Below are 26750 nucleotides of genomic sequence, written 5' to 3' on the forward strand. Positions count from 1 at the left end.
AACAAAACAAAAAAACCCCACCTCTTTAAAATGCATAAATGGAGGGAGGGAGGGAATTTCAGTGCCCTACAGCGGCGTGGTTTTCAAACAAGAAAGGGAAGGGCCCTGTTCCCCCTTCAGCCTGCGCTCACGTCTGTCATGAGGGCAGACCGCTAGAGCAGCGGGGGAAGGCAGGACCCATGACCCTCGCTAGGATATAAAGGGGTGCTGTTACCCAGTTGCAGCTTTGCCAGGACTTGTTTTGTGTCCGCTAATAACACCCCTTTGATGTGTAGTGAAGGTGGCCCTCGCTCTCCTTGGGGACCATGGGCCACTCACAGTCCCACTCTGTGCCTCAGTTTCCCCTCTCATTGTCTCTTTTGACGGTACGCTCTTGAGGGCAGCGCCTCGTCAGGCCCCCTTTGGTGTGGCCTGTAGGAGCTACCTGAATCCACAGAATAATCGCTCCACTTGTGACTCCCCATCTGCCCCCGTCTCCCGGTGAGGCCGTGCAGCACCTGGCGCGCTGGGACACGGTGTGCCGCTGGGGCTCCTGGCGAATACAAACAAGAGCATTCACGCTTTAGTTCACTTTGCATGGCCGTAACTCCCACCCCAAGGGAGGAGGAGCTTGGCGATCCTTTTGAAGACGCTGTTCCTGGCCCCAGGCCCACGGGAGGGTGCTCCTAGTCACGGGAACGGCTCCGCGGCCGTTCGCAAGAGCCGCTCAGAACCATCGCAGCATGTGAGCTTCCCGGGGCAAGGAGTGACATTTCGATATGATCACATGGTGCGCAGGTGGCTGGGGCCCATGGGCCGCTACATGTGACTGGAAACCACCCCGCTGCTGCAAGCTCGCCATATCCCACAGCTGTAGGATGGAGCCGGAACCAGGCCGAGCAGGGACTGAACGCAGGCCTTGGGGGCCAGTTGACCTGAATGGACAGGGGAAGGAGAGTGTTGGGAAAACAAGTCTAGGTGTGGGGCAAGCCGCTAGTTCTCCCTGTGCCTCAGTTTCCCCATTTGTAAAATGGGAATGAGCACAATTTCTTGAGACCTTAGGTAAGAGAAGGGGATTTTAGCTACCCCGTATGGGTTGCTTTTCAGAAAGGCTTGGACAAGGTCCTGCCCCTAATGGAAACTAAGAAGTCATGGGATAAGAGGGAAGGTCTTCTTATGGATCAGTAACTGGCTAAAAGCTAGGAAAAGGGTAGGAATAAGTGGTCCATTTGCACAGTGCAGAGAGGTAAATAGTGGGATCCCCCCACTGATCTGTCCTAGGACCTGTGCTGGTCACCATTCATAAGTGATCTGGAAAAGGAGGTGAGGTGGCAACGTTTGCAGCTCAAATAAAAATTATTCAAGATAGCAAAGACCAAAGGTGCCTGAGACGAGTGACAAAGGGATCTCACGCAAGTGGGTGCCAAAACGGCAGATGAAATTCACCGTTGGTAAGTGCAAAGTAACGCACCTTGGAAAACAATCCCAGCTGTACATACGCCGGTGTCTACATTAGCTCTTACCCCTCAAGAAAGACCTTGGCGTCAGTGTGGCTAGTTCTCGGAAAACTTGTGCTCGCTGTGGTCAAAAAGGCTACCAGGAACTCATAGGAAAGGGACAGAATATATAATAATGCCACTGTAGAAATTCCTAGTGCACCCACACCTTGAAGACTGTGTCCAGTTCCGCTGAGTCCATCAAAAAAAAAATGATATAGTGGGACTGGAAAAAGGTTCAGAGAAGGGCAACAAAGAGGATTAAGGGTCTGGAACAGCTGCCCGACGAGGAGAGGCTACAGAGATCAAGGCTATTCAGCTGGGAAACGAGATGACTAAGGAGGGAAGATGATAGAGGTCTATAAAATATGTGTGTGTGTGTGTGTGTGTGTGTGTGTGTGTGTGTGTGAAGAGTGCTACTCTGTCACAGTACAAAAACCAGGGTTCACCTAATAGGCGACAGTTTTAATACAAACAAGGGGAAGTAATTTCCCCACCCACTGCACAACTAACCTGTGGAACTCATTGCCATAGGATGTTGTGATGGCCAAAAGTAGGATTGGGTTAAAAAACAACCCCGACCCCCCACAGAAACACTGGAGAAGTTCCTGGAGGATAGGTCCATCAATAGCTATTAGCCAAGATGGTCAGGGACACAATCCCCTCCTCAGGGTGACCCATAACCTCCCACCACCAGGAGCGGAAGACAGGGGTGGGTCATACCATAATTGCCTTGTTCTGTACACTCCCCCTGAACCCCTGGCAGAGACAGGATATTGGGCAAAACTGGTCTGACCCAGCATGGCAGGTCTTACCTTTCTGTGGCCACATTGCTGGTTGATGGCAGAGCAACTCGATTTTAACGCTTGTGCTCTTGGCCAGGATTCCGGCCAAACCAGGGGGCGGGCAGGGAAGCCGGTTACATCGGAAATAGCGTCGGCCAGGCCAGTGGCCAAAGGAGACGGCTCAATAACGTGCGTGTCGGAGACATCGCTTGGAGAGAAAACAGGACTAGCAGCCCTGCTCTAGCTTGCGGTGGGGTTGTGAGGATGGGGGGGGGGGGGTAGAGATTGGGATGTACCAGGGCACCGGATGGGTACCCAAGACAAAGAACGCAGCACATTGTGTGTGTGACGGGGCAGCGGCCTCACCCCGTTACAGCCATACTGGGGATTGCTTTAGTCCCAACATGGACTGAACGGCCATGGTTTTTAAATCAGGGAAAATTCTAGAACATGGAGGCCATCCGTCAAAGAAAACACTTTACTCCCGCTTTGAAAACCTCCCCCAGTCTGGAATTAAGTCCACTGCTTGTCGGGGCGGAGGGGGGGGGGGGGAGAGAAAGACATGTGCCCCCCAAAAAGTCTTTTGAAACTGTAAAATTTCAGGGGGAACCCCCCAAAACAAGCTGTTTTTTGTCAAAAAGAGGGCTTTCAACATGGGGCCACATCCTCACTGTTAACCCCTATCACTTTAGAGCAGATCGGAAAGTGCTTTACAAAGGAGGGCAGTATCGGCATCTCCCAATGGACAGGTGGGGAAACTGAGGCAGAGTGGTGACTTGCCCTGCCCAAGGGTCACCCAGCAGGGCCAGTGGCAGAACTAGGAGCACAGCCCAGGGTGCCAGCTACTGACAGGGAGTTTCCCCGTCTTCACATACAACGTCTTTGCTCCATCAGAGAGTGCTACAAGAGCTTTTAAGCAACAGTGCAGTTGGTGGAACCTAGGAGTCAGGGATTTGCTGAAACTTCTAACACGCTTGCTTAAAGTTCAACACAGGCTTGGTGCCGGAAGCTTGAAGTTAAACACGTGCCAGATCAGGGCCTAGTTTGATATTATTCTTCCTCTGTAAGTGTTACCGTGATACTAAACAGTCGTTAAAAAACAAAGCCAGCCTTCAGCTTAAAAGATTAAGCAGAGACCCAGATGCACAAAAGGACAGTTTTATTACAGTCAGGAAATAGATACAATCCATAAAAAAAAATAATCACCCATTATATTAATTTTATAGATCTATAAAAAAGCAGAGCGAAACCACTATAAATAAACAAGAAACCAATTTTGCAATAAGTTAGATTCCGCGTGATTACAGTCAGAGACTTAAGGCAGGCGCTGGCCCTGAAGTTTCAGCGCGCAGGATAAACAAACTAAAATAAGTTTATGCTCCTCTAAAAAGATTTGGTTCCAAATATCAGAAATAGGATTTTTTTTAAAAGACAATAAATAGTTTAAAATATAATTTAAAACAAAAACAAAACACAGACGGAGGCTTTTCAAACCTAAATTTTTGACGAAGGGCTGGTCTGGGGTGGGGTGGCTATTGACTGGAATAACTCTTGCAGAATTACTCCTTATGTCCCTGCTCCATTTCAGAGCAAATTTTATTCCAGAACAGTTTCATGAGGAAGCCCGTGAATTATTCCAGACTAGAGCATCTGCACAGGGAGAAATTCTGTCAATTTCCACCCCCTCACACAAAGTAGCCCTTAGATGCACAGGTCTGATCAGTTGCGTGGAAAACAGACTATTCCCACTGGACTGGGATCGCCAAATCCACCCCCAAGGCATCTTTGGAAACTCCTTGCCTTCGCTACTAGCCCAGGGACGCTATCCTAGCGCAGGAAGCCTTCTAGCTTTGAAAGATTAGTGGCTTTCTTCAAAAGAACTGAAGAGGTTTAGGTTCCATCCTACCTATAGGGAGGCACTGTGACATAACACTGCTCCATTCCCAGCCCAGCGAGGAGGGGCAGAGAAGAGCAGATGGATCGGAAACATGGGTTGGGATGGGGGAAGAAAAATCAGGAGTCCATTTGGGTTTTTAGAATCTGAATTCAGCCCATAATATCCGGGTCAGATTCGCTGAAGGTATTGGCTCCCAAACAGGCAGGTTTTGCTGTGAGCTTGGATGTTTGAACAGCTTAGCTCAGAGCACAGGACTTATGAGAAAGAATCGGTCCCTTCCTTGTGTTCGAGCCTGGGCAGGAACAGAGCTACCTAGAGAAATCTGGCCTGGAGTACAGACAGTGGGTATGGTGAACCCCACCTCTGCCTGCCTGCCAGACAGCCCCCCGTGCTGGCCAATTTCCTGCCATATTCCAGCAACTTGACATGCAAAGAGGCAGTTCTACCTTCTCCCCATGAGGATCCAGACCACTAAGGAGAGATTAGAGGGGCTGGGGGCAGAAATCTGGCAGGCCAGCCAAGTTAGGACAAATTTGGGAGGAGAAACCACTTGCCAAATGGAAGACTCAGGACATGGCCTCCCAACCTGGGATGTCATGAGTGAGGGAGGAGAGGAGGGGACCACATCCCAGTTTACTTATATCTGGACACCAAAGGGGGGAAGCATCAATCACCCTCTTCCCCTTGCTGGAACCTAGCACCCCCTGCTGGCAAGATGAGAGCCAGCCTGCCGCCCCAGCCAGGCTGTATGGAGTTTGACCCGCAAGTTTAAGTCACATCAAGCCACATGTGGTGGCCACCAACCCCGCCGAGATAAATAGCACTTGGGTATTTGAGCCTGAGGGAGAGTAGCACCTAGTGGGCAGAGGCCAGCTGCAAGGGGCAGCTAGCAAGGCCACACAGCTCGTTCAGGACACTCTGAAGGGCTCTCGGGTAGAGGTCACGATCTGTTTAAAACTACAAAACCCTCCTACTGCCAGCAGCCCGCCCCGAGGGAATGAGAAGCGGAAAGCGCTGAGACAGGAGGCTCGTCAGTTTCAGTTTCAGCACCTCGCCCATTTCACTTCACATCCACCCTCCTGTGCTGGCCCAAAGCCTGGGCACCAGAGGCTCCCCAAAAGCTTACCAAAGGAGCTACCGGTTCACCCCGGCTCCGCAGCTCACAGCGGCGTCCGGCTCCGGTGGAAATACCCACATGAGAGGCAGAGCAGCAACAGGAGCGGCGCCAGGATTTTTGCCACCCTAGGCGGCAGCGCTCCTCCTCAGAGCAGTCGGCGGCGGGGGTCCTTCCGCTCCGCGTCTTTGGGGCACTTCGGCGGCGGATCCCGGAGCGAGGGAAGGGCCCGCCGCCAAATTTTCGCCAAAGACCTAGAGTGGAAGGACCCCCCCCCCGTCGCCGAATTTCCACCGAGGACGGCAAAATGCTGCCCCCGGTGACCGTCTATGGTCGCCTAGTGGAAGCGCCGGCCCTGCAGAGCAGCGCACACCCACACACACACACACACACACACACACACTTGGCTATTTGTGTTACTTTCCTTTTTTTGTTTGTTTTGGAAGACACACACGGTCATGATCTGAGTTTCCAGCAGTGGCCTCTGGGTCAGGAGACCTGACTCAGAATCCACCCACAGACCCAGGCTGCAGAGATGTGGAGGTCAGGAGGTCTCAGGATGTCTCAGCCTCCCCCCGTCCCCAAGCAAGACTAGCCCAGGCTGTGTTCACCACTGAAAGCCGGGGAGAGGTTTTTCCTCCTTGCACGGTTGTTTACAAGACTCCAGCCCTGGTCCCATCCGGCAGCAATATGCACTGGTATAAGCAATGGTAGGAGGCATGTGGTAATTGGGGAGGAGGGGGGAGGAAGCACTCCCCCCATTTCCCAGGCCTAGTTCTCCTCTCCTGCAATACGGGGGTCAGACTCCAATGGGAGTGGAATGGAACCCAGATTTATACCGGAGAAGATCTGGCCCATGGGTTATTGATCACATGATCCTAGAGGGGGGCAGGGCCGAGGTTTTGGCCCCAACACACTCAACCCTGGAACCAGTTAACCCCTTCAGCTCTGACCCGGTATGGTACCTACCCACCCCACCGGCCCCAGCCTCTAGGCGGAGAGGCAGCGATTTAAGCGCGAGCCCCGGCAGAGGGGTGGGGGCAGGGCCCACGCTGGAGGATCGCTGCACACCTGCTAGTCGGAGACGGACAAGCGACTGAAGATGGGGAGCCGGCGCCCGCTGGGCCCCAGTCCCGGTGACTCCGACCCGCTGCTGCCTCCCGATTCCTCCTGATCCGAGAGGGAGTCGGAGGAAGAGCTCCTCTGCAGAGACAGCTGCCCGGGGAAGGCGAAGGCATCGGGGGCGGCCGGGGCCCCCCCTGCTCCGTCCTGGCCCAGAGCGACGGTGGCCGGCAAGGCCAAACACGGGGGCTCCCCGGCGGGGTGGCGGCGGCAGCAGGGCCCGGGGGCGGGCGGCGAGGCCGAGGGCGACAGGGAGGCGCTGCGGGAGAAGGAGGGGGAGCGGCCCCCCAGGCGCGGGGGCTGGCGCTGCTCCTCGGCGTTGTGGATGAAGTGGCAGCGGGAGCCATAGGGGCAGAAGCCGGCCGTGTGGAAGGTCCGGCACAGCTCCGTCTTGTACTTGGGGTGGCGGCTCAGGCCCCGCAGCTCCCCGGCCCCGTGGGCGAACTGGCACTTGGCCCCGTACTTGCAGAGCCCGCTCTCCTCGAAGGTGCGGCACAGCTCCGTCTTGTAGCGGGACGAGGCGGCCGCCGCCCCCTCCCGGCAGCCCTCGATCGTGCTGGCCGAGCGCTCCGCCCGGAACGGGATGCGCTGGAGGCTGGTGCGGGGCAGCGCCGGGGCCCAGCCCCACTGGCCGGGGAGAGACCAGAAGGCATCCGAGGCGCCGACGCCATCTTCTAGGGGCTCAGCGCTGCCGGACAGTGCCGCCGGGCCGGCGGAGAAGGCGCGCTGGTATCCCACCGGGCATCTCGCCGCAAGGCCAGGCTCCTCCCCCACGTTCAACCTCAGGAAGGCCTGTAAGGGCAGAGGAGAGGGGAGTCGGTTAGAGGAGGCAAGCCAGCAGCCCCGTTGGGTCCACACACCGCCAGCTGCGAGGCTGGGGACGGCCATCAGCAGAAACAGGCGGAGCTGAAGGGGGGAAACCCTGCCCCCCACCAAAAAACAGAACAGACGGCCCCTGGCCGAGCCTCACACGCCAGGCCAAGGGCGGGCATACAGCTGCGGCAAGGAATAACAAAGCCAAACCTCAGGCAACGTCCTAAGCATCAGAAGCCAGAAAACCCTGTTGATTGGGGGGGGACCCCCAACAGTGTGCCACCCACTAGTTTGTGCTTCCTTGGTGAGCTGTGAAGCAGAAGGATGGATGGCCTAGTGGTTAGAGGACAGGCCTGGAAGCAGTGTTAGGACTCCTGGGTTCCATTGCCCGCCCCAACTCACACAAGGCAAGCCACTCCCCTCCCTCTCCGTGCCTCTGTTTCCCCACCTTCACAGCGGGAACATCTGCTGGCGAAGTGCTTTACAGACACTGGGGGGTCCTCGCAGGGCATGGGAGGAGGCGAGCATGCTGCCCTCTGCTGGATGGAACCAGAAGGGTGCAGCTGTGTTTCCTAGACCCCCTAAGCCGCCGGCAGGGATTTCCAAGGGGTTTTGAAATGGGGGGGGTTGGGGTTCTTGCCCCACAGCTGCTCTCAGCAGGCCCTGGTTTGTGGCAGGGAGCCAGCCACACAGAGACCTTAGCAGCCAAACAGTTTAGGGGTCAGATCTGACAGCTCTGGCCCGGGAGCCACACCAGGAGGTCGCGGCGCACTTGCCCCAGCTGATTAAGGCCTGGGAGAGGGAGCTGAGCCACGCGCCTCCGGCTCAGACATCTGCAGGGGCTCCGTCTGGACTGCCCGGCTCATGCAATTAGCCAATTACCCCGTCTGGGGCCTGCAGGAGCGTAGATTGTGGCTCCCGACAGGGCTGGGAAGGCTCCTTGACTAGAGGCACAACAAGGAGCTGCTCCCCCATCCAGGGTGGGTGGGAAGCTTGGACATCTAGGGGACATGTGGAGGGGGGGAAGGGCTTCCTCTCCGCCCCCCCCCAGTGCTCCTAGCTAATGAAGCATTAATGCAGGCACTGGAGTGGAGCAGGGGAGGGTGCCAGACAAGGACTCAGGACACCTGGGTTCTATTCTCAGATCTGCTGCCAGGGCCACTTTGGGCGAGTGTCGTTCCCCCCCCCCAGTGCCTCAGTTTCCCCAACCATCCTGTAGCTAAAGTTTGGATTTATACCACCTTGGCGACTCCCACATTCCAGTAGGAGAGCGCCCACCGCTGGAGATGTACTGGTGGAACAGGCCTGAGACGGTGATCTTTTCAGGGGCTGTGCACCGGGGCCTTCAGCCGCTACCGTATCGCACGTAATACAAGCGGATCCACCTTTTGGGGAGTGCTCTAGGCAGCCGAGACGGGCACCAGGCCCTGGGGGGGGCAGGGTGTACAGAACCTGGCTTCGTCCAGACGGGCGGCCCGATGCCGGCTCACCTTTCCAGGCATGGCCCCGATTGAAGTCAGTAGGCCCATTTGCCCCCGCGCTGGGCTTAGTCCCGGGTCCCAGCAGGGACGTGGTTTGAACCAAGGGGGCCCCACCATATCAGCCAGTTCCCATGCTCCAGAAACACCAGGACAGGCCACCACGGTCCAGGAGGAGAAAGCGGTTCCTACTCTCCCGGCTCCCCCAGGTTGAAGCCTTGAAGCGAACACACGTCTGGCCCACGCGGCTGAAGTTCCTAGGAGGAGCCATCCCCTGCATGGCTCTGTCCCAGAGCCTCTTAATGTTGCTTTGCGCTCCAGTTTCACACTGGGCGTTTAATAAGCCACTTGGGTGTTTTATATCCCCCCGCCCCAAGCAGAACACCTGCAGGCTACAAAACTCCACTGCTCGGAGCCGAGGGGCCTGCCTTGGTGGTCTGCTGCACCCCAGAAGCCAGGGGAAAGCCAGAAGGGGTGGGGTGGGTGTGACTCTCTGAAAGCCAGGGTCAGATCCCCAGCAGGTGTCCTATTTGAAGTGAGACCTGCTGAGGGCCCAGCCTCCAGCAGGCAGATTGGGGAAGAAAGAGCCCCCCCAAAACCCATCCCAGCTCTGAGCAGCTGCAACAGTGCCACAGGTCGGGGGACGCTGGGACAATTCGGGGGAGGCAGAGAGTCATTGATCCAAGCTGCAAACCCTGCACTGAAACAGGGCAGGGCACACCCCTGTTTCCAGCACCCATCCAGCTTGAAATCATAGAAGATCAGGGTGGGAAGGGACCTCAGGAGGCATCTAGTCCAATCCCCTGCTCAAAGCAGGACCAATCCCCAACTAAATCCCCTTGCTGCCTGGACACCTAGGTGACTTTTGACAAAACTCTGCACCCTTTCTCGCCCCTCATGCTGGGCCCAAGCCTCCCCCCCACCCCGGAAGGAGCTGCCAGCCCAGTGACCCACACCCTAAAACCGAAAGCAAAGCGAAACGGCCGCCTGGTCACGTCTTCCCCTTGCAGTCCCACCGGGGGAGGGGAAATCGAGGCAAGGCGAGAGAGCAGTGGCGCTCACAGGGAGGGGGTCTGGAAGAAAAGCCGGGGGGGGGGGAGAAGCGTGGCACCAACTCACACACGAGCAGCCCCCCCCGAGCAGCCGGGAGCACATGGAGAACCAGATCAGACTACACCGTAACTAAACCAGCGGAGACTTTCTGGGGGGAACTTTCTCGCTTCAGGGGGCCTGGCCCCCCCAAGCCGGAGATCACCCCCCCAGGCCAGGCACTGGAGGGTAGGGGGGGTAACAAAAGCCCATCGGAGCAGCATGGCGGGAAAACAGGAGGGAGGCGCAGGGAACCCCACCTGGCACAGCGGATCGTCCAGCTCCACAAAGGGGGTGAGCAGATCGGAGGGCATCGTCTCCTCCTCGGGCCCCGGCTCTCGGCGGGGCTGCGCCGGCCCGGCCCGCGTGGAGGGCTTTTAAAGACCCAGCGTTTGCAGCCCCGCGCGGCTCTTTAGCTCCGCCCCCCCCGGGAAAGGGGCGGGGCGGATAGCGGGGTGGGCGTGGTTATGGTGAGCTGTAGGGGTGTGTGTGTGTTTCATGCAGCAACATTCCCATGCATGGCTGCAGCCACAGTGGAGGCGGAGGCGAGAGGCCAGGACTCCTGGGTTCTTCTCCCAGGGCTGGGCGTGGGGTCTAGTGGTTAGAGCAGGGGGAGCTGGGAGCCAGGACTCCTGGGTTCTCTCCCTGGTTCTGAGAGGGGAGTGGGGTCTAGTGGTTAGAGCAGGGGGGGGCTGGGAGCCTGGACCCCTGGGTTTTCTCCCCAGCTCTGGGAGGGGAGTGGGGTCTAGTGGTTAGAGCAGGGGGGCTGGGAACCTGGACCCCTGGGTTTTCTCCCCAGTTATGTGAGGGGAGTAGGGTCTAGTGGTTAGAGCGGGGGGGGGGGGGCTGGGAGCCAGGACTCCTGGGTTCTCTCCCCAGCTCTGGGAGGGGAGTGAGGTCTAGTGGTTAGAGCAGGAGGGTTGGGAGTCAGGACTGCTGAGTTCTCTTCCTGGTGCTGGAGTGTGACCCTTACCATGTCATTTCCCCATTCTGTGCCTCAGTTTGCCTACCTGTAAATGGGGTGGGTCCCTCTCTTTGTAAAGCGTTTCAGGCTTTTTGGATGGGAAGCCTCTTGCAGTAAGCTGGCTGGCGGGTCTGTGGACCGCTGCCTTCTTCTGGATGGAACCAGAGCTGTGCCTCTGTGTGCCAGTCCCCCTATACTGCAAATGGAGATTCTCCTTCAGCCAGAACAATGGGGCTGCCTGGACTTGGGGATGGTGTGTTCTAACTCCGCTGTAACCGGGAAAATTAGCTACCCATAAACCCAATAGAGAGGGGGCAGCTGTGCGTTACCCCTTAAAAACTCTCCGAGATCTGTATGGGCCCTACATGTTGTCCTGCCCACATTTAAAGGCACTATTGTCCTCTGTTGGTGTAGATCAGTGTCGCTCCTTTGATATCCACGCCAGGCCGGCTTACCCCAGCTGGGGGTCTGGCCCCAGTGATTCCAATGGAGCTACAGCCGATCAACCCCAACTGGGGATTTGGCCCCACTGGGTACGTCTACACTGCAAGAGAACGCCCAGGGCTGGCCCGTGTCAGCTGGCGTGGGCCTCGGGGTGGGGGGGGGAGAGGGCTATCAAATTACAGTGTCGACGTTTTTTGGGGTGGAGCTCAGGCTGGGACCCCGGGAGGGGGGTGGGTCCCCTGTCTACACCGCAATAAAACAGCCCCGGAGCCCAAGTCAGTGGGCACGGGCCAGCCGCGGGCATCTAATTGCAATGGAAAAATGCCATTGACTCTGGTGGGGCTTTGCCAAGGGCCAGTAAATCAGATGTTACACCAGGGCAAAGCGGGCACAAAACACTTCCAGGTCAAAGCCAGGTGTCTTTGGTGCCCAATTCCCAGAGGTGCCAGCGACGGCATGAAGGAGCAAATCGTATCCCAGTGTGCCCCGGGGGCTGAGTGGCCCCTGTTACTGTTGTCTTTATCCTCCCTGTGTGGCAGAACTGTGCTATCATAGAATATCAGGGTTGGAAGAGACCTCAGGAGGGATCTAGTCCAACCCTCTGCTCAAAGCAGGACCAATCCCCAGACAGATTTTTACCCCAGTTCCCTAAATGGCCCCCTCAAGGACTGAACTCACAACCCTGGGTTTAGCAGGCCAATGCTCAAACCACTGAGCTATCCCTCCACCCCCATTGCACAGCTGGGGGAAACTGAGGCACGACACAGCTAAGTGACATGCTTAAGGGCACGGAGAGAGTCTGTGGCAGAGCAATTGATTGAATCTGGGTCTTCTAAGTCCCCGACTGGCACCCCAAAGTCTGGGCCATCCTGCCTCTCTGGCGTTATAAAAGCATGCACAGGGGTTGAGCGTCCTGCATCGAGCCGCTCCCAGCTGGGACACGAAGCGGGGGCTGTTGGGAGGGGAAAGCACACGCATGTGCACACGCATGCACATACACACACCCCAGTCTCTTTCTCAAGAGCTCTTTCACCGCGAGCCTGAAAATACAGTTGATGATGCAAACCCCAGTGCCCTCTCCCCTGGCATCGGTGGGCAACGTTTCTAGGCAAAATAATTTATTACAACCCGTCTGTGCCACCGACCCCACATTCCCCCTCCATGTAGCTTCTCCCCCCTCCATCCCCTTCCTTCCCCTCCTGGCCAACAGCTGCCAGCTCGGGTATTCCCATCCCATGACTCCGCAGCGCCTGGCACCCGCCGTTGTAGAGTCGTTCAAGCAACGGTCACAAACAGCACCCAGCCCCGCCCTGCCGCGTCCCCGGTGCAGCTGCTGCTGCAGGGTTGGGAAGAAAGTCCTGGGAGGCAGCGTCATCCAGTGGTTAGAGCAGGGCATTCTGGGAGTCAGGACTCCTGGGTTCTATCCCCAGCTCTGGAAGGGGAGTGGGGTCCAGTGGTTAGAGCAGGGGGGGGGCGGGGAGTCAGGACTTCTGGGTTCTACCCCAGCTCTAGAAGGGGAGTGGTGAGGGTCTAGGTGATCTCCTGCTCTAACCACTGGAGCCCACGCCCCTCCCAGAGCTGGGAATAGAACCCAGGAGTCCTGGCTCCCAGCCCCCCCTGCTCTAACCACTGGAGCCCACTCCCCTCCCAGAGCTGGGATAGAACCCAGGAGTCCTGGCTCCCAGCCCCCCCTGCTCTAACCACTGGAGCCCACTCCCCTCCCAGAGCTGGGAATAGAACCCAGGAGTCCTGACCCCCACTTACCCCCCCAACTTTAAACTATTTGGCTCAACTTCCTTCCCAGACCCAGAAGGAGAACCCAGGAGACCTGATCCCAGCCCGCCTTGCTCTAACCACGGGGGATTTTAACCATTAACGTGCTGAGTCCTTTTGTCCTGGGCTTGCCCCACCCATAGCCCCCCCCCCACCCCGCCGGTGGCCCCCTGGGAGTGACTGTGAAGTAGATGCCCCTCTGGCCAGAGCCGGGGCAGAAGGGAGGGGGTGATACCAGACTGATGGGCCCGTTGGTCTGGATTTGGGGGTGCCAACTTAGATGGATGGACCCAGTGTCCCTGTCTCCCTTGCCCACCGAACCCAAGCCTCATAACTAGGGGGTGACCCCCCCCCAAAACCCCAGAGCCTTGCGCAGCAGCTGGCCCCCCGAAAGCAGTCGGGGCAAGGAGGAGCGAAGAGCTGGCTGAACGTAAACAGCATGTCATAGTCCCTCTATCTCGCCTGCTCTTCCCCCCCCGCCCCCGAGCCCGCTGGCCGCCAGCTGGGCTGCGCTGATAGCCACAGGAGCGGGCGAACGGGCCGGAGGATGCGCGGCGAGAGCGTGGGGGTATATCTGCCGCGCAGCTTAGCTCAGTTCCAGTCTTGGGGGGGTGGGGGGGAGTGTTGCGTGTTTGCACCGCTGGTGTGTGGTTGGTCTGTGGGCCTCGAGGTGCACGCTCCCAGCACTTGGGATCCACACTCCCAGGCCCTGAGCACGGTAGTGTTTGCACACTCTGGCACTAGTGCCGGGGTTTGCCCACCCATAATACAGGCGGATTTGCACACTAGGTCCCGAGGGCAGGATTTGCATTCCCAGCCATGGAGCGTAGTTGGATTTGCACACCAGCTCACTAGCATCAGGATTTGCACAGACACAGTGCAGATCAATTTGCACTCTCGGTCACTGGTGCCAGGGTTTTCACACCACGTCACTGCTGCCAGGATGTGCAGGCAGATTTGCACAAGAGTTCTCCAGGGCAGGATTTGCACACCAATGGGCAGATTTGCCCACCCACATTGCAGGCAGATTTGCACACCAGTTGTCCGGGGCAGGATGTGCACACCCATCATACAGACTGATATGCACACCCGTTCTCCTGGACATGATTTGCACACCTGTCGTGCAGACAGATTTGCACACCAGTTCTCCAGGGTGGGATTCGCACACCCACCATGCGGACAGATTTGCACACCCGTTCTCCAGGGCAGGATTTGCACACCAAGAGGCAGATTTGCACATCTGGTCACTAGTGCCAGGACTCGCACACCCACCGTGCAGGCAGATTTGCACACCAGGTCGCTAGTGCATTCCCAGCCCTGGAGCGTGGCAGGATTGGCACAGCAGGGCACGAGTACCAGGGGTACTGGAACAATGTGTATAGCGAGGGAGCCGAGAGCCATTGAAGCAAACTCTAAACCCTGCGTACAATGGAAACCATTTCAAGCCGGGGGTGCGGCAGCCCCCCTCGTTCCAGCACCCAGGCAAGTGCCAGGACTCACCCCTGGTCCCGGAGGCCACCGTGGGCCTTTTCCCTGCACACGTCTCCAGCTGTTGGGCAGATGTGGCAGGGCCGCGCCAAGGCTCCGGGGCCGGTGGGTGCGTGGTGGGGGACACGCTCCCAGCCCCTCCGCCTCTGGCTCTGAGCCCGGGGAGCTGCAGAGCAGTTAGTGCCAGCCGGGCCTCGGCGCTTCCTGATTAGAGCAGAGGGCTTCCCGGCTCGACCGCAGAACCCAACGGCTGTAGGCCAACCGCTGCCTCTGCGGCACCTGCACCGATAACCCCCCCCCAGCCCCTGTTCCCCCGGAGGGGGGATTCCGTGTCCTCCCCTCCCCTACCACCCATTCTCCTCCTTGCATCCTCCGCCTGCCCCCCTCCCGCGTCAGGATCAGGTTTAAACTAAACTGAATTAAGAGAGTCCACATGGGACTCAGGGGTCCAGGGTTCTATTGGAGTGAGGGCTAGTGGATAAAAGAAAAGTGTGTGGGGGGGTGCAGCTCTGAGCCAGGACTCCTGGGTTCCGTGTCTAGCTCTGGGAGGGGACTTGGGGTCTAGTGGGTTAGAGTGGGGGCTAGGAGCCAGGATGCCTGGGTTCTATCCCTGCCTCTGGGAAGGGAGTAAAGTATCAGGGGGTAGCCGTGTTAGTCTGTATCTACAAAAACAACAAGGAGTCTGGTGGCACCTTAAAGACTAATCTGTTAGTCTTTAAGGTGCCACCAGACTCCTTGTTGTTTTTGGGAAGGGAGTAGGGTCTGGCGGGTTAGAGCTGGGGCTGGGAATCAGGACTCCTGGGTTCTATCCCCAGCTGTGGGCTGTGAGCATGCCCTGTCCCCTTGTCTGGACTCGAGCCCAGGGGATGGGAGGTCGGCCCTGCAGTGTCTGGGCAAATGTGGCAGGGTCACACGCACCCCACACGTGTCCGGACGCTTCACTGGGGCCATGTGGGTGGGGCTGTGCTGGGATTCTCCCAGGCTTTGCCTTGGGGCTCTGAGGCAATCCCCGGGGGCCGTCCCCCCCCATCTCTCTTCATCACCCCAGGCAACAGCAAAGGCTGTGACTCCCTAGGGCCCCCTCCCAGCAGCACTGAAGGCATGTGCTGGCCTGGCTACTAGCCAGGAGCTCCCTGCCACACATAGGCACCCGCTCTTTTAAAGGGACAGCGCGCCTATTTCATCTCTTCCTCCACTACTGCTTCCAGCTCCTCCTGGAGTGCAGGGTTTTCTCCTTCAGCCTCAGGGAGGAGAGTGGGGTCTAGTGGTTAGAGCAGGGATTGAGAGCCAGGACTCCTGGGTTCTATTCCCAGCTCAGGGAGGGGAACCTCGTGGTGGGAGCCAGGACTCCTGGGTTCTACACTTGGCTCTGGGAGGGGAGCGTGACCTCTTCCCCTCCCCTGCAGACCTGGGAACCGAGTCTGACTCTCCAGCCCTGCGGGGCTCAGGCAGGCCGGGAAGGAGGTGACATCAGTTTGCCCACCCCGAACCCCCGCTGCTAATGTTTGGGTGGAGGAGGGGGGATCTGCAGACTCTTGGGCAGACCCCTCCGCACCCCCCCACGCAGTGGGGATAGATTATCCTCCCAGATGGGGGTCCCCCAGGGAGACAGGGAGGGGGGCCTGCAGCCAGGCCCTGACTGGAAGGTGGAGCTAGCGCGGTTCCCCTCTTTTTATACCAATCTTGTTTATTCCCACTGCCTGCATCCGTGACCTGGGGTCCCCTGGGCTCTGGGAGGGGCAACTTCCCCCACCCCCACCTCATTCTCCTGTCCCTCCCTCGGAAGTACCACTGCCCTACCCATCTGATCCCGCACAGTTACTGACTGCCAGGGCAGAGCGCCCCCTACTGAACAAACCATCCCCCGCAGCACAGCGCCCCCTAGTGCCACACTGGGGCCGGCACAGACTGTCAGGGCAGAGCGCCCCCTACTGAACCAACCATCCCCCGCAGCACAGCGCCCCCTAGTGCTGCACTGGGGCCGGCACAGACTGTCAGGGCAGAGCGCCCCCTGCTGAACCAACCATCCCCCGCAGCACAGCGCCCCCTAGTGCCGCACTGGGGCCGGCACAGACTGCCAGGGCAGAGCGCCCCCTACTGAACCAAACATCCCCCGCAGCACAGCGCCCCCTAGTGCCGCACTGGGGCCAGCACTGACTGCCAGGGCAGAGCGCCCCCTGCTGAACCAACCATCCCCCACAGCACAGCGCCCCCTAGTGCCGCACTGGGGCCGGCACGGACTGCCAGGGCAGAGTGCCCCCTGCCGAACCAACCATCCCCCGCAGCACAGCGCCCCCTAGTGCCGCACTGGGGCCGGCACGGACTGCCAGGGCAGAGCGCCCCCTGCCGAACCAACCATCCCCTGCAGCACAGCGCCCCCTAGTGCCGCACTGGGGCCGGCACGGACTGTCAGGGCATAGCGCCCCCTACTGAACCAACCATCCCCCACAGCACAGCGCCCCCTAGTGCTGCACTGGGGCCGGCACGGACTGCCAGGGCAGAGCGCCCCCTGCCGAACCAACCATCCCCCGCAGCACAGCGCCCCCTAGTGCTGCACTGGGGCCGGCACGGACAGCCAGGGCAGAGCGCCCCCTACTGAACCAACCATCCCCCGCAGCACAGCGCCCCCTAGTGCCGCACTGGGGCCGGCACGGACTGCCAGGGCAGAGCGCCCCCTGCTGAACCAACCATCCCCCGCAGCACAGCGCCCCCTAGTGCCGCACTGGGGCCGGCACGGACTGCCAGGGCAGAGCGCCCCCTGCTGAACCAACCATCCCCCGCAGCACAGCGCCCCCTAGTGCCGCACTGGGGCCGGCACGGACTGCCAGGGCAGAGCGCCCCCTACTGAACCAACCATCCCCCGCAGCACAGCGCCCCCTAGTGCCGCACTGGGGCCGGCACGGACTGCCAGGGCACAGCGCCCCCTACTGAACCAACCATCCCCCGCAGCACAGCGCCCCCTAGTGCCGCACTGGGGCCGGCACGGACTGCCAGGGCAGAGCGCCCCCTACTGAACCAACCATCCCCCGCAGCACAGCGCCCCCTAGTGCCGCACTGGGGCCAGCACTGACTGCCAGGGCAGAGCGCCCCCTGCCGAACCAACCATCCCCCGCAGCACAGCGCCCCCTAGTGCCGCACTGGGGCCAGCACTGACTGCCAGGGCAGAGCGCCCCCTGCTGAACCAACCATCCCCCGCAGCACAGCGCCCCCTAGTGCCGGACTGGGGCCGGCACGGACAGCCAGGGCAGAGCGCCCCCTACTGAACCAACCATCCCCCGCAGCACAGCGCCCCCTAGTGCCGCACTGGGGCCGGCACGGACTGGTAGGGCAGAGCGCCCCCTGCTGAACCAACCATCCCCCGCAGCACAGCGCCCCCTAGTGCTGCACTGGGGCCGGCACGGACTGCCAGGCACAGCGCCCCCTGCTGAACCAACCATCCCCCGCAGCACAGCGCCCCCTAGTGCCGCACTGGCGCCGGCACGGACTGGTAGGGCAGAGCGCCCCCTACTGAACCAACCATCCCCTGCAGCACAGCGCCCCCTAGTGCCGCACTGGGGCCGGCACGGACTGCCCGGGCACAGCGCCCCCTACTGAGCCCCCACCCTGCTCTCCTTCCTCCCAGCGCCCCCTAGCATCACATCGAGTCAATGGAGCCGGCACTGACTACAGGTCAGACTAGCCAAGGGGTCCCGTGCCCTGTAATGCACCTGTAACACCCCGGACCTCTGGATTCCCACCCTCTGCAGCCGGAGCTAGACGTACCTGAGTGTGTGGCTGGCCCTGCTGGAGGAATTGTGACCTGGGGGTGGGGATGTGGGGGCTTAGGGAGGTGTCCTCCCTGAGACCTTCTGTCTCTGTTCACCCTTGCTGGAGGGCCGGCGTAGGGATGGGTGTGTGTGGGGGGGGTGGATCACGCGCTGCCCCCTGCTGGACTCACGCGCTGTTACCACAATACACGTGCCACGCCTATCCCCTGGGGCTCCGATCTGCCTGCTCCCTCCTAATCCAGACCGGTCTGCCCCGGGCTCTGGAAGGGGAGTGACATCTGGGCCTTAGAGCAGGGCGGGCTGGGAGTCAGGACTCCTGGGTTCTCTCGCCGCTGCCCCATGCTGTTCTCCTGGCGCCGTTCACCTCACCGGCCCATTGCAGAGAGCCGCCCGGGCCAAAACCGAAGCCGAGCCCAGCACCCTCAGCCGTGCGGACCTGGGCTCGGATGAGGCCTGGAGAGCACATGTTGCATTCGCCACCTGACGCTAACCCCTGGGTGCCATCACTCACTGTTAAAATACAGCAGCGGCGCCCTCAGCTGGCAAGCAGCAGGAGTGTCCCTCCTCCGGCTGCAGGGCCAGTAAACAGCCTCAGTGGGGGATTGCCCCTGTAGCCCCCCCTCCACTGGCTGCATCTGGCTTTGGTTACAATTATTCCCTCAGCCCCCCCCACCCAAACCAGGTTACTTTAGAATTGCATCCCGTGGCGGGGAGGGGGCTGGGCGTCAGGACTCCTGGGTTCTATCCCCAGCTCTGGGAGGGGAGTGGGATCTAGTGGTTAGATCAGGGGGAGCTGGGAACCAGGACTCCTGAGTTCTCTTCCCAGCTCGGGGAGGGGAGTGGGGTCTGGTGGTTAGAGCAGGGAGCTGGGAACCAGGACTGCTGAGTTCTCTCCCCAGCTCTGGGAGGGGAGTGGGATCTAGTGGTTAGATCAGGGGGAGCTGGGAGCAGGACTCCTGGGTTCTATCCCCAGCTCTGGGAGGGGAGTGGGATCTAGTGGTTAGATCGGGGGGGCTGGGAGCAGGACTCCTGGGTTCTATCCCCAGCTCTGGGAGGGGAGTGGGATCTAGTGGTTAGAGCAGGGGGAGCTGGGAACCAGGACTCCTGGGTTCTATCCCCAGCTCTGGGAGGGGAGTGGGATCTAGTGGTTAGAGCAGGGGGGAGCTGGGAACCAGGACTCCTGAGTTCTCTTCCCAGCTCGGGGAGGGGAGTGGTGTCCAGTGGTTAGAGGGGGAGGGCTGGGAATCAGGACTCCTGGGTTCAATGTGAAAGAAGAGAGTGCGGGTTAGTGGTCAGCGCAGTGAGTCAGGGTGCCTGGATTCTCTTGGCTCACGTGAGGCTGAGTTAGAGAAGGAAACCGACAGCCCGGACTCCTGGGTTCTCTTCCCCATTCCGACGCTGTGTGATTGGTGATGACTCATTTCTCCCATCTGAACATGGGAAGAATTCCTTCCCTTTGCTCCAGAGCAGCGCTGCGAGGGGGTCACATGTGTCCAGTACACCGCACGCCTGAAATACCGAAATACACACGGCGAAGGACACGCATTTGAGGGCCGAATGCACACGCTTCCCTTCTTGACGGCAATGCTCCGGTGTGGGAACGGGGGAACTCTCCCAGCCTGGCTCGGAGCAGGGACCCACTCGCCCGCCCCTGCCCAGTCCCCCGTCACCTTGAAGTTGACAATCCAGGGGAAGGCGAAATTCACACGGCTAGAAGAGCTGAAGATGGGCATCACTGGTGAAAAGCACATGAGAGTTTACAAGGCTGGGAGTCAGGATTCTATTCCTAGCTCTGGGAGGGAAGTGGGGGTCTAGTGGTTAGAGCAGGGGGGCACTAGGGGCCCCCAGGACTCCTGGGTTCTATTCCTAGCTCTACTACCCCACCTGCTGTGTGACCTTGGGCGAGTCACTTCCCCTCTTTGTGCCTCAGTTTCCCCTTTCAGTGCCTAAGTAGGCTTCAAGGAGCAGCTGTCTCTCACTATGTGTCTGTGCAGCGCCCGGCACAATGGGACCCTGATCTCAGTCGGGGTCTCTGCAGCGCCTGGGCATAATGGGGGCCCTGATCTCAGTTAGGGTCTGCACAACGGGGGCCCTGATTTTGATCCATCCTGTGCAGCGCCTGACACAAGGGGGGCCCTGATCTCGGTCCGGGGCTGTAGGTATAATTACAAAGCCACTTCTATCTCTAGCGTCACTGTCCCGCCACTCAGGCCAGCAGACGTGAATTTCCTATGACAAATGGGGAATTTTGTTTTTCCCTTTCCACTTCAGGCCCCCTCTTAAAGAGATGGAGAAAAGCAGCAGGGGGAGGGAGAATCTCTCCCCCAGGAGTAAAGATTTACATATAAAGCACAGGGGGAAGGGGGAACCCTCAGAACAGTGGGGGAGGATGTTTGTGGCTATGAATGTCCCCCCCCATTCCCCTAAAATCCAGGCCCGGCAATCCCTCTCTGGATAAAGCACCGTCCCCTGCCGCCGCAGGCTTCTTCCCGGCTAATGTGGCGGAAAGTGCCTTTGAAGGGAAAGTTTCCCACTCCCTGGGTTTTATTTCGAAGGCGGAGGAGGCCGGGATTTTAAAGAGGGGGTGGATTTGGGCTTTACAAAAGGGCTGAGGGGATGGGGTCTTGCTAAGCAGACTGAAACAGCCACAAAGACCGGGGACAGCTGCGGCTCTGAGCCCCGAGGATCCGGCTTCCCGGGAGAGGGGCTGCAGGCGGGGACGACACCAGTTCCCCGCCCCCCGGGCTGCATGTTGCTGATCAATGGGCCGCTGTTGGGGTCTGGCCTGAGCGACATTCTCCCTCCGTTCCCCCCCCTCCACCCCAGAGCACCAGGACCGCAGCAAAACACGTGGGGGCCGGATCCTCAGCTGGCGTAGACTGACGCTGTGACGTACGGGCGAGGGGCTCTGAGCTGGGACTCCTCCGACCTAGGGGCTCTTCCCAGCTTTTCCACTGGACGGCTGGGTGACAAGTCGCGTCGCCGCTCGGTGCCTCAGTTTCCCCTCCCCCGCAGTTCGACTGGAAGCTCTCCGGGGGCAGAGACTGCCTCTCGCTCTGTGGCTGTGCGTCCCCTGCCCCAGCACAATGGGACCTGGATTTCAGCTGCGGCTTCTAGGCCTACTGTAATACACCTAAGAAATAATACTAAGTTAAATGGAGCAACTTTGATTTATCCAGCCGGGGTTCTGGCCCATTGGCTCCAAAGGAGTTAGGCCATTTTACTCCAGCCAGGGATCTGGTCCCTCTGACGCCCAGATGGAGCGAGGCCGGTTTACGCCGTCCGGGGATCTGGCCCCTCTGACGCCCGAATGGAGCGAGGCCGGTTTACGCCGGATGGGGATCTGGTTGGCGCAGTCGTCTGGTTTAGCTAAGGGGAGACAGTGGCCCGTCTCGGCCGAATCTTAGCCCCAAGCAGGCAGAGGGAAAAGTGGAAAAGAGGAGACTAAGGGGGGATATGATAGAGGTCTATAAAATCATAAGTGATGTGGAGAAAGTGGATAAGGAAAAGTGATTTGCTTATTCCCATAATACAAGAACTAGGGGCCACCAAATGAAATTAATAGGCAGCAGGTTTAAAACAAATACAAGGAAGTTCTTCTTCACGCAGCGCACAGTCAACTTGTGGAACTCCTTGCCTGAGGAGGTTGTGAAGGCTAGGACTATAACAGCGTATAAAAGAGAACTGGATAAATTCATGGAGGTTAAGTCCATTAATGGCTATTAGCCAGGATGGGTAAGGAATGGTGTCCCTAGCCTGTCTGTCTGAGGGTGGAGATGGATGGCAGGAGAGAGATCACTTGATCATTGCCTGTTAGGTTCATTCCCTCTGGGGCACTTGGCATTGGCCACTGTCGGTAGACAGGATCCTGGGCTAGATGGACCTTTGGTCTGACCCGGTACGGCCGTTCTTATGTTCTCATGAGATTTCTGAGCCGGTCGCTGGGGAATGGATCCCTCCAGAGGCAGGAACGGGTGGGCTGGCTGGTCCGACCACCCCCTAATGTCTCAGCTACAGTGACCAGACAGCAAGTGTGAAAAATCGGGACAGGGGGTGGGGGGTAATAGGAGCCTATATAAGAAAAAGACCCAAAATCAGGACTGGCCCTATAAAATCGGGACATCTGGTCACCCTATTAGCTGGCGTCTGTATGATAAAAACATTCTGCTGAACCGGCTACAGCGTAGTGCTAATTGGTACGCTGCTGCCCCCTGCTGGATGGAATTGGGACTGTTGTCTGTGGGTCACAGGCCCCTACCCTGCCAGCAGGTGCTGGGCGAGTCGCCGGTTGCTGGGGGGGGCGTTGGGAGCAGGGGGGGTTGGGGTCTCTCCCTGATGTTGCCAGGGTGGAAAGCAGTGTGCAATATGGAGACACTTGGGCTGTTAGGGAGCTGGGGGTCTGGGCAACTGGGCAAACGTCTGCTCCGGCCACAAGGAAGGTACAAGATGCAGAGAGCCCCAGAGGTACACGCAGCAAGACTCACACCAAGCCCTGCATCCACCCAGATCGACACACAACCAGATCTACGCCCACACAGAGACACTGCCACAAAGCCACACACACTTCCAGCTAAACAGACACACACACACACACAGATACACAAACAAGGGCACAACGAGAGTGACACAAAACCACACACACATACGCCCAGCTAAACAGACCCATGCAAACAGAAACACAAGGGCACAAAGAAAGAGAGACTCACATAAAACCAGACACACACACCCAGCTAAACAGATACACAAACACAAGGACACAAAGAGAAAGAGAGAGAGAGAGAGAGACTCACAAAAATGCATACACAACCACAAACACAAGGACTCAGAGAGAGACACACACACAAAGATGCACACACAACCACAAATACAAGGACACACACGCACACACAAAGATGCACACACAGCCACAAACACAAGGACTCACAGAGAGAGAGACACACACAAATGATTACACAACCACAAACACAAGGACTCAGAGAGAGAGACACACACAAAGACGCACACACAACCACAAGGACTCACAGAGACACACACAAAGACGCACACACAACCACAAACACAAGGACACAGAGAGAGACACTCACAAAGATGCACACACAACCACAAACACGGCACAGAGAGAGAGACACACAGAAAACCACACGCGCACACACACGCAATCAGAGAGGCAAATCAATTCTGGACGCGTTTCTGGAAGAGATGCTTGAGTCAAACCCCAGTTATTGGGCCCCCGACAGGGGACAGTGGGGGGAACCGAGAGGCCCCACGCTATAAAGGAGGCCGATTGGTCCCTTCTTGTCTTAAATGCGATGATTCCCACGCACGCCCGCCTGCCCGCCTCCGACAGAGCGTGGTGCTGTCCCCATCGCAGCTTACCCTCCCTGCTGAGAATACTAATCCTCCCTAGCTTTTATCGCTGCTAGATCTCAAAGCCCTCTGCAGAGGAGTGTCATTAATCCTGTTTTACAGATGGGGAAACTGAGGCACGGGGCCTTGCCTGAGCAAACTGGGACTAGAACCCTGGCTACCGCTCCACCCAGTAGGCCGCGCTGCTCATGCATTTAGCTCCACAACCGGTTGCTGGGCTTCAGTCATTATCTGGCTCTGCCGGAGCGGGAGCCCCCTGTGCCCTAAAAGCGGGTCGCTCCCCTTATGCCAGGGCCGCCGTTTCAGTCCCTGCGAAGCCAGGTCGTGTGCGCCAGCTTGCTGCAAAGGCGTGTTTGCACCTGTGTTTGGGGAGCCCCGTCCTGTCTCAGCGGAGAGGCCACGGGCCAGATCTGGAGACATCACTTTGCACTGGGGAGGGGGTGAGCTGCCCTGTCTCTGAATGGGGTGTGGAGTGAGATCGGGTCTATGGAGCGGGGCGTGGTGGAGGGCCCTGTTCTCCACACAGCTTGGCGGGGGAGCTTTCATGGACCAGCTCAGCTGGTGACAGCAGGGGAATGGGAAATCAGGACTCCTGGGTTCCATTCCTGGCTCTGCAACGGTCTGAACCTCCCTATGCCTCAGTTTCCCCACCGGTAGGATGGGGTCAATAATTCTAACCTAACATCCCAGGCCGAGCTGTCAGGATTAAATTAATGGATGGGCATAAAGGGCTTTGGGATCTTCAGGGGACGGGCTCGCGGAAAGGACAAAGTATCATTAAAGGGACGTACACCGTGACTCACGCTGATTTCAGATACCAGGGCTGGGTACAGGCACGGACACCTATAAGCTGTCGCATCCTGTTTTCCCCCGCTGAACTGCCAGGTCGCCTCATCAGATAAACAAATTATGAAACATAATCATTGGGTGAAAGAGGAAAGAACAGTTCATGTTTATTAGGTGTATTACGGCAGCACCTGGGCGCCCCAGACAGGCATGAAAAATTCTCCAAAAACCTGCTCCCCGCTCCTGGCCGTGGGATTGGAGTAGGAGGATCAGACCAACGGGCCCATCGAGCCCAGTGTCCCGTCCCCCTTGCTCCGCGTCAGCCCAACGGGCCCATCGAGCCCAGTGTCCCGTCCCCCCTGCTCCGCGTCAGCCCAACGGGCCCATCCAGCCCGGTGTCCCGTCCCCCCTGCTCCGCGTCAGTCCAACGGGCCCATCCAGCCCGGTGTCCCGTCCCCCCTGCTCCGCGTCACCCCAACGGGCCCATCGAGCCCGGTGTCCCGTCCCCCCTGCTCCGCGTCAGCCCAACGGGCCCATCCAGCCCGGTGTCCCGTCCCCCCTGCTCCGCGTCAGCCCAACGGGCCCATCCAGCCCGGTGTCCCGTCCCCCCTGCTTCGCGTCAGCCCAATGGGCCCATCGAGCCCGGTGTCCCGTCCCCCCTGCTCCGCGTCAGCCCAACGGGCCCATCCAGCCCGGTGTCCCGTCCCCCCTGCTCCGCGTCAGCCCAACGGGCCCATCCAGCCCGGTGTCCCGTCCCCCCTGCTCCGCGTCAGCCCAACGGGCCCATCGAGCCCGGTGTCCCATCCCCTGGCTTCAGCAGCTGCATCCGTACAGGCAAAGGGGCTGAGGGTAGCGATGGTGGAAGAGGCAGGGTAGGCGGCCTACCCAAATCACACATAGGCTCCGTGCCTCAGTTTCCCCAGCTGTGACAGCGGCTTGGAGGGGGCTCATTCCTGCCATACCTTGCTTGAGCTGTGCAGGTTCGACTCAGGACAAAATCCTCTTATTGCCCAATGGCTTCCGGGCTCGGCTGGGTCGAAGGTGTGCCCGCCCTCGCGCCATCTGCCGCCCCCGATGGGCTGCGCCCTGCACGGTGGGCATGGCTTGGTTCACTGCAACCACCCGGACAAATTCCACGTAGGTCGGGGGATTGCAAAAGGGCGGTTACCAGAACCAGCCTCACCCCTCTCCCAAAAGCTCCGGGTCATCGGGGCTCAGATCAAGAGCTGTCCCAGCCTTGACCTACCCCGAGGCAGGGCGGCCTTCTCTCTCTGTAAAGCACTGGCAGGGCCTCAGGAGGGGAGGTTTTTATTCCCTGGTCTGCTGCAGTCTCCCTGTGTGACCTTTGCATCTCTCTGTGCCATGGTTCCTCCAGTAGGGGCTGTGGGGATGGGACCTCTGCCTTGGTCTCTTGAATCTGGAAGCACTGTGGGGATGGCACTGTCTCTCGCTCTGTACCATACCTGGCACACTGGGGGGCCCTGATCTTGGTTAGGGTCTGGGCAGCGCCCGGAGCGAAAGGGCCCCGATCTCGGTCGCTGTGTGTCCGGGCAGCGCCGGGCACGTCAGGGCCCCGATCTCGGTTGCGGTGTGCCCGGGTAGCACCCGGCATGACGGGGCCCCGACCTCGATTGCTGTGTGTCCGGGCAGCGCCGAGCACGACGGGGCCCCGATCTCGGTCGCTGTGTGTCCGGGCAGCGCCGGGCGCGACGGGGCCCCGATCTCGGTCGCTGTGTGTCCGGGCAGCATCCGGTGCGACGGGGCCCCGATCTCGGTCGCTGTGTGTCTGGGCAGCGTCCGGCGTGATGTGGGCCTGATCTCGGTCGCTGTGTGTCCGGGCAGCGCTGAGCGCGACGGGGCCCCGACCTCGGTCGCTGTGTGTCCGGGCAGCACCCGGCGCGACGGGGCCCCGATCTTGGTCGCTGTGTGTCCGGGCAGCATCCGGCGCGACGGGGCCCCGACCTCGGTCGCTGTGTGTCCGGGCAGCGCCGGGCGCGCCGGGGCCCCGATCTCGGTCGCTGTGTGTCCGGGCAGCGCCGGGCGCGACGGGGCCCCGATCTCGGTCGCTGTGTGTCCGGGCAGCGCCGGGCGCGACGGGGCCCCGATCTCGGTCGCTGTGTGTCCGGGCAGCGCCGGGCGCGACGGGGCCCCGATCTCAGCCGGGGTCCGGGCAGCACCTGGCATAATGGAGTGCCCTTCTCCGTCAGGGCCCCCAGCTGCCACCATAACGCAACTAACCGCTCAGGGCCCATCCCCGCTCCCCTTAGCTGGCTTCCCACCTCCCTGCCAACTTGGGCTGCCTTCAAAGGGGGTCATTTGTCTCTCTTATCCACCCAGTTCTTCCCAGCCACGAATTCCTCCCGTGACTGGGTGGGTGGGACTGCCACC

At 59.5% G+C, this 26750-nt stretch overlaps 1 protein-coding gene across 1 annotated transcript; it reads right to left on the reverse strand.

Moving 5' to 3' along the window:
* Positions 1–3402: 3402 nt before the first annotated feature.
* Positions 3403–10209, reverse strand: LOC101946308 (mRNA decay activator protein ZFP36L2-A-like). Its single transcript, XM_005293183.4, has 2 exons — positions 10034–10209; positions 3403–7185 (listed from the first exon to the last, which is right to left on the reverse strand). Exons 1-2 carry the CDS (start codon positions 10085–10087, stop codon positions 6346–6348), a joined length of 894 nt encoding a protein of 297 aa, XP_005293240.2. The 5' UTR covers positions 10088–10209; the 3' UTR covers positions 3403–6345.
* Between the last annotated feature and the right edge of the window lie 16541 nt (positions 10210–26750).

This window comes from Chrysemys picta, chromosome 17, assembly GCF_011386835.1.
Source record: "Chrysemys picta bellii isolate R12L10 chromosome 17, ASM1138683v2, whole genome shotgun sequence".
Classification (NCBI taxonomy): Eukaryota; Metazoa; Chordata; order Testudines; family Emydidae; genus Chrysemys; species Chrysemys picta.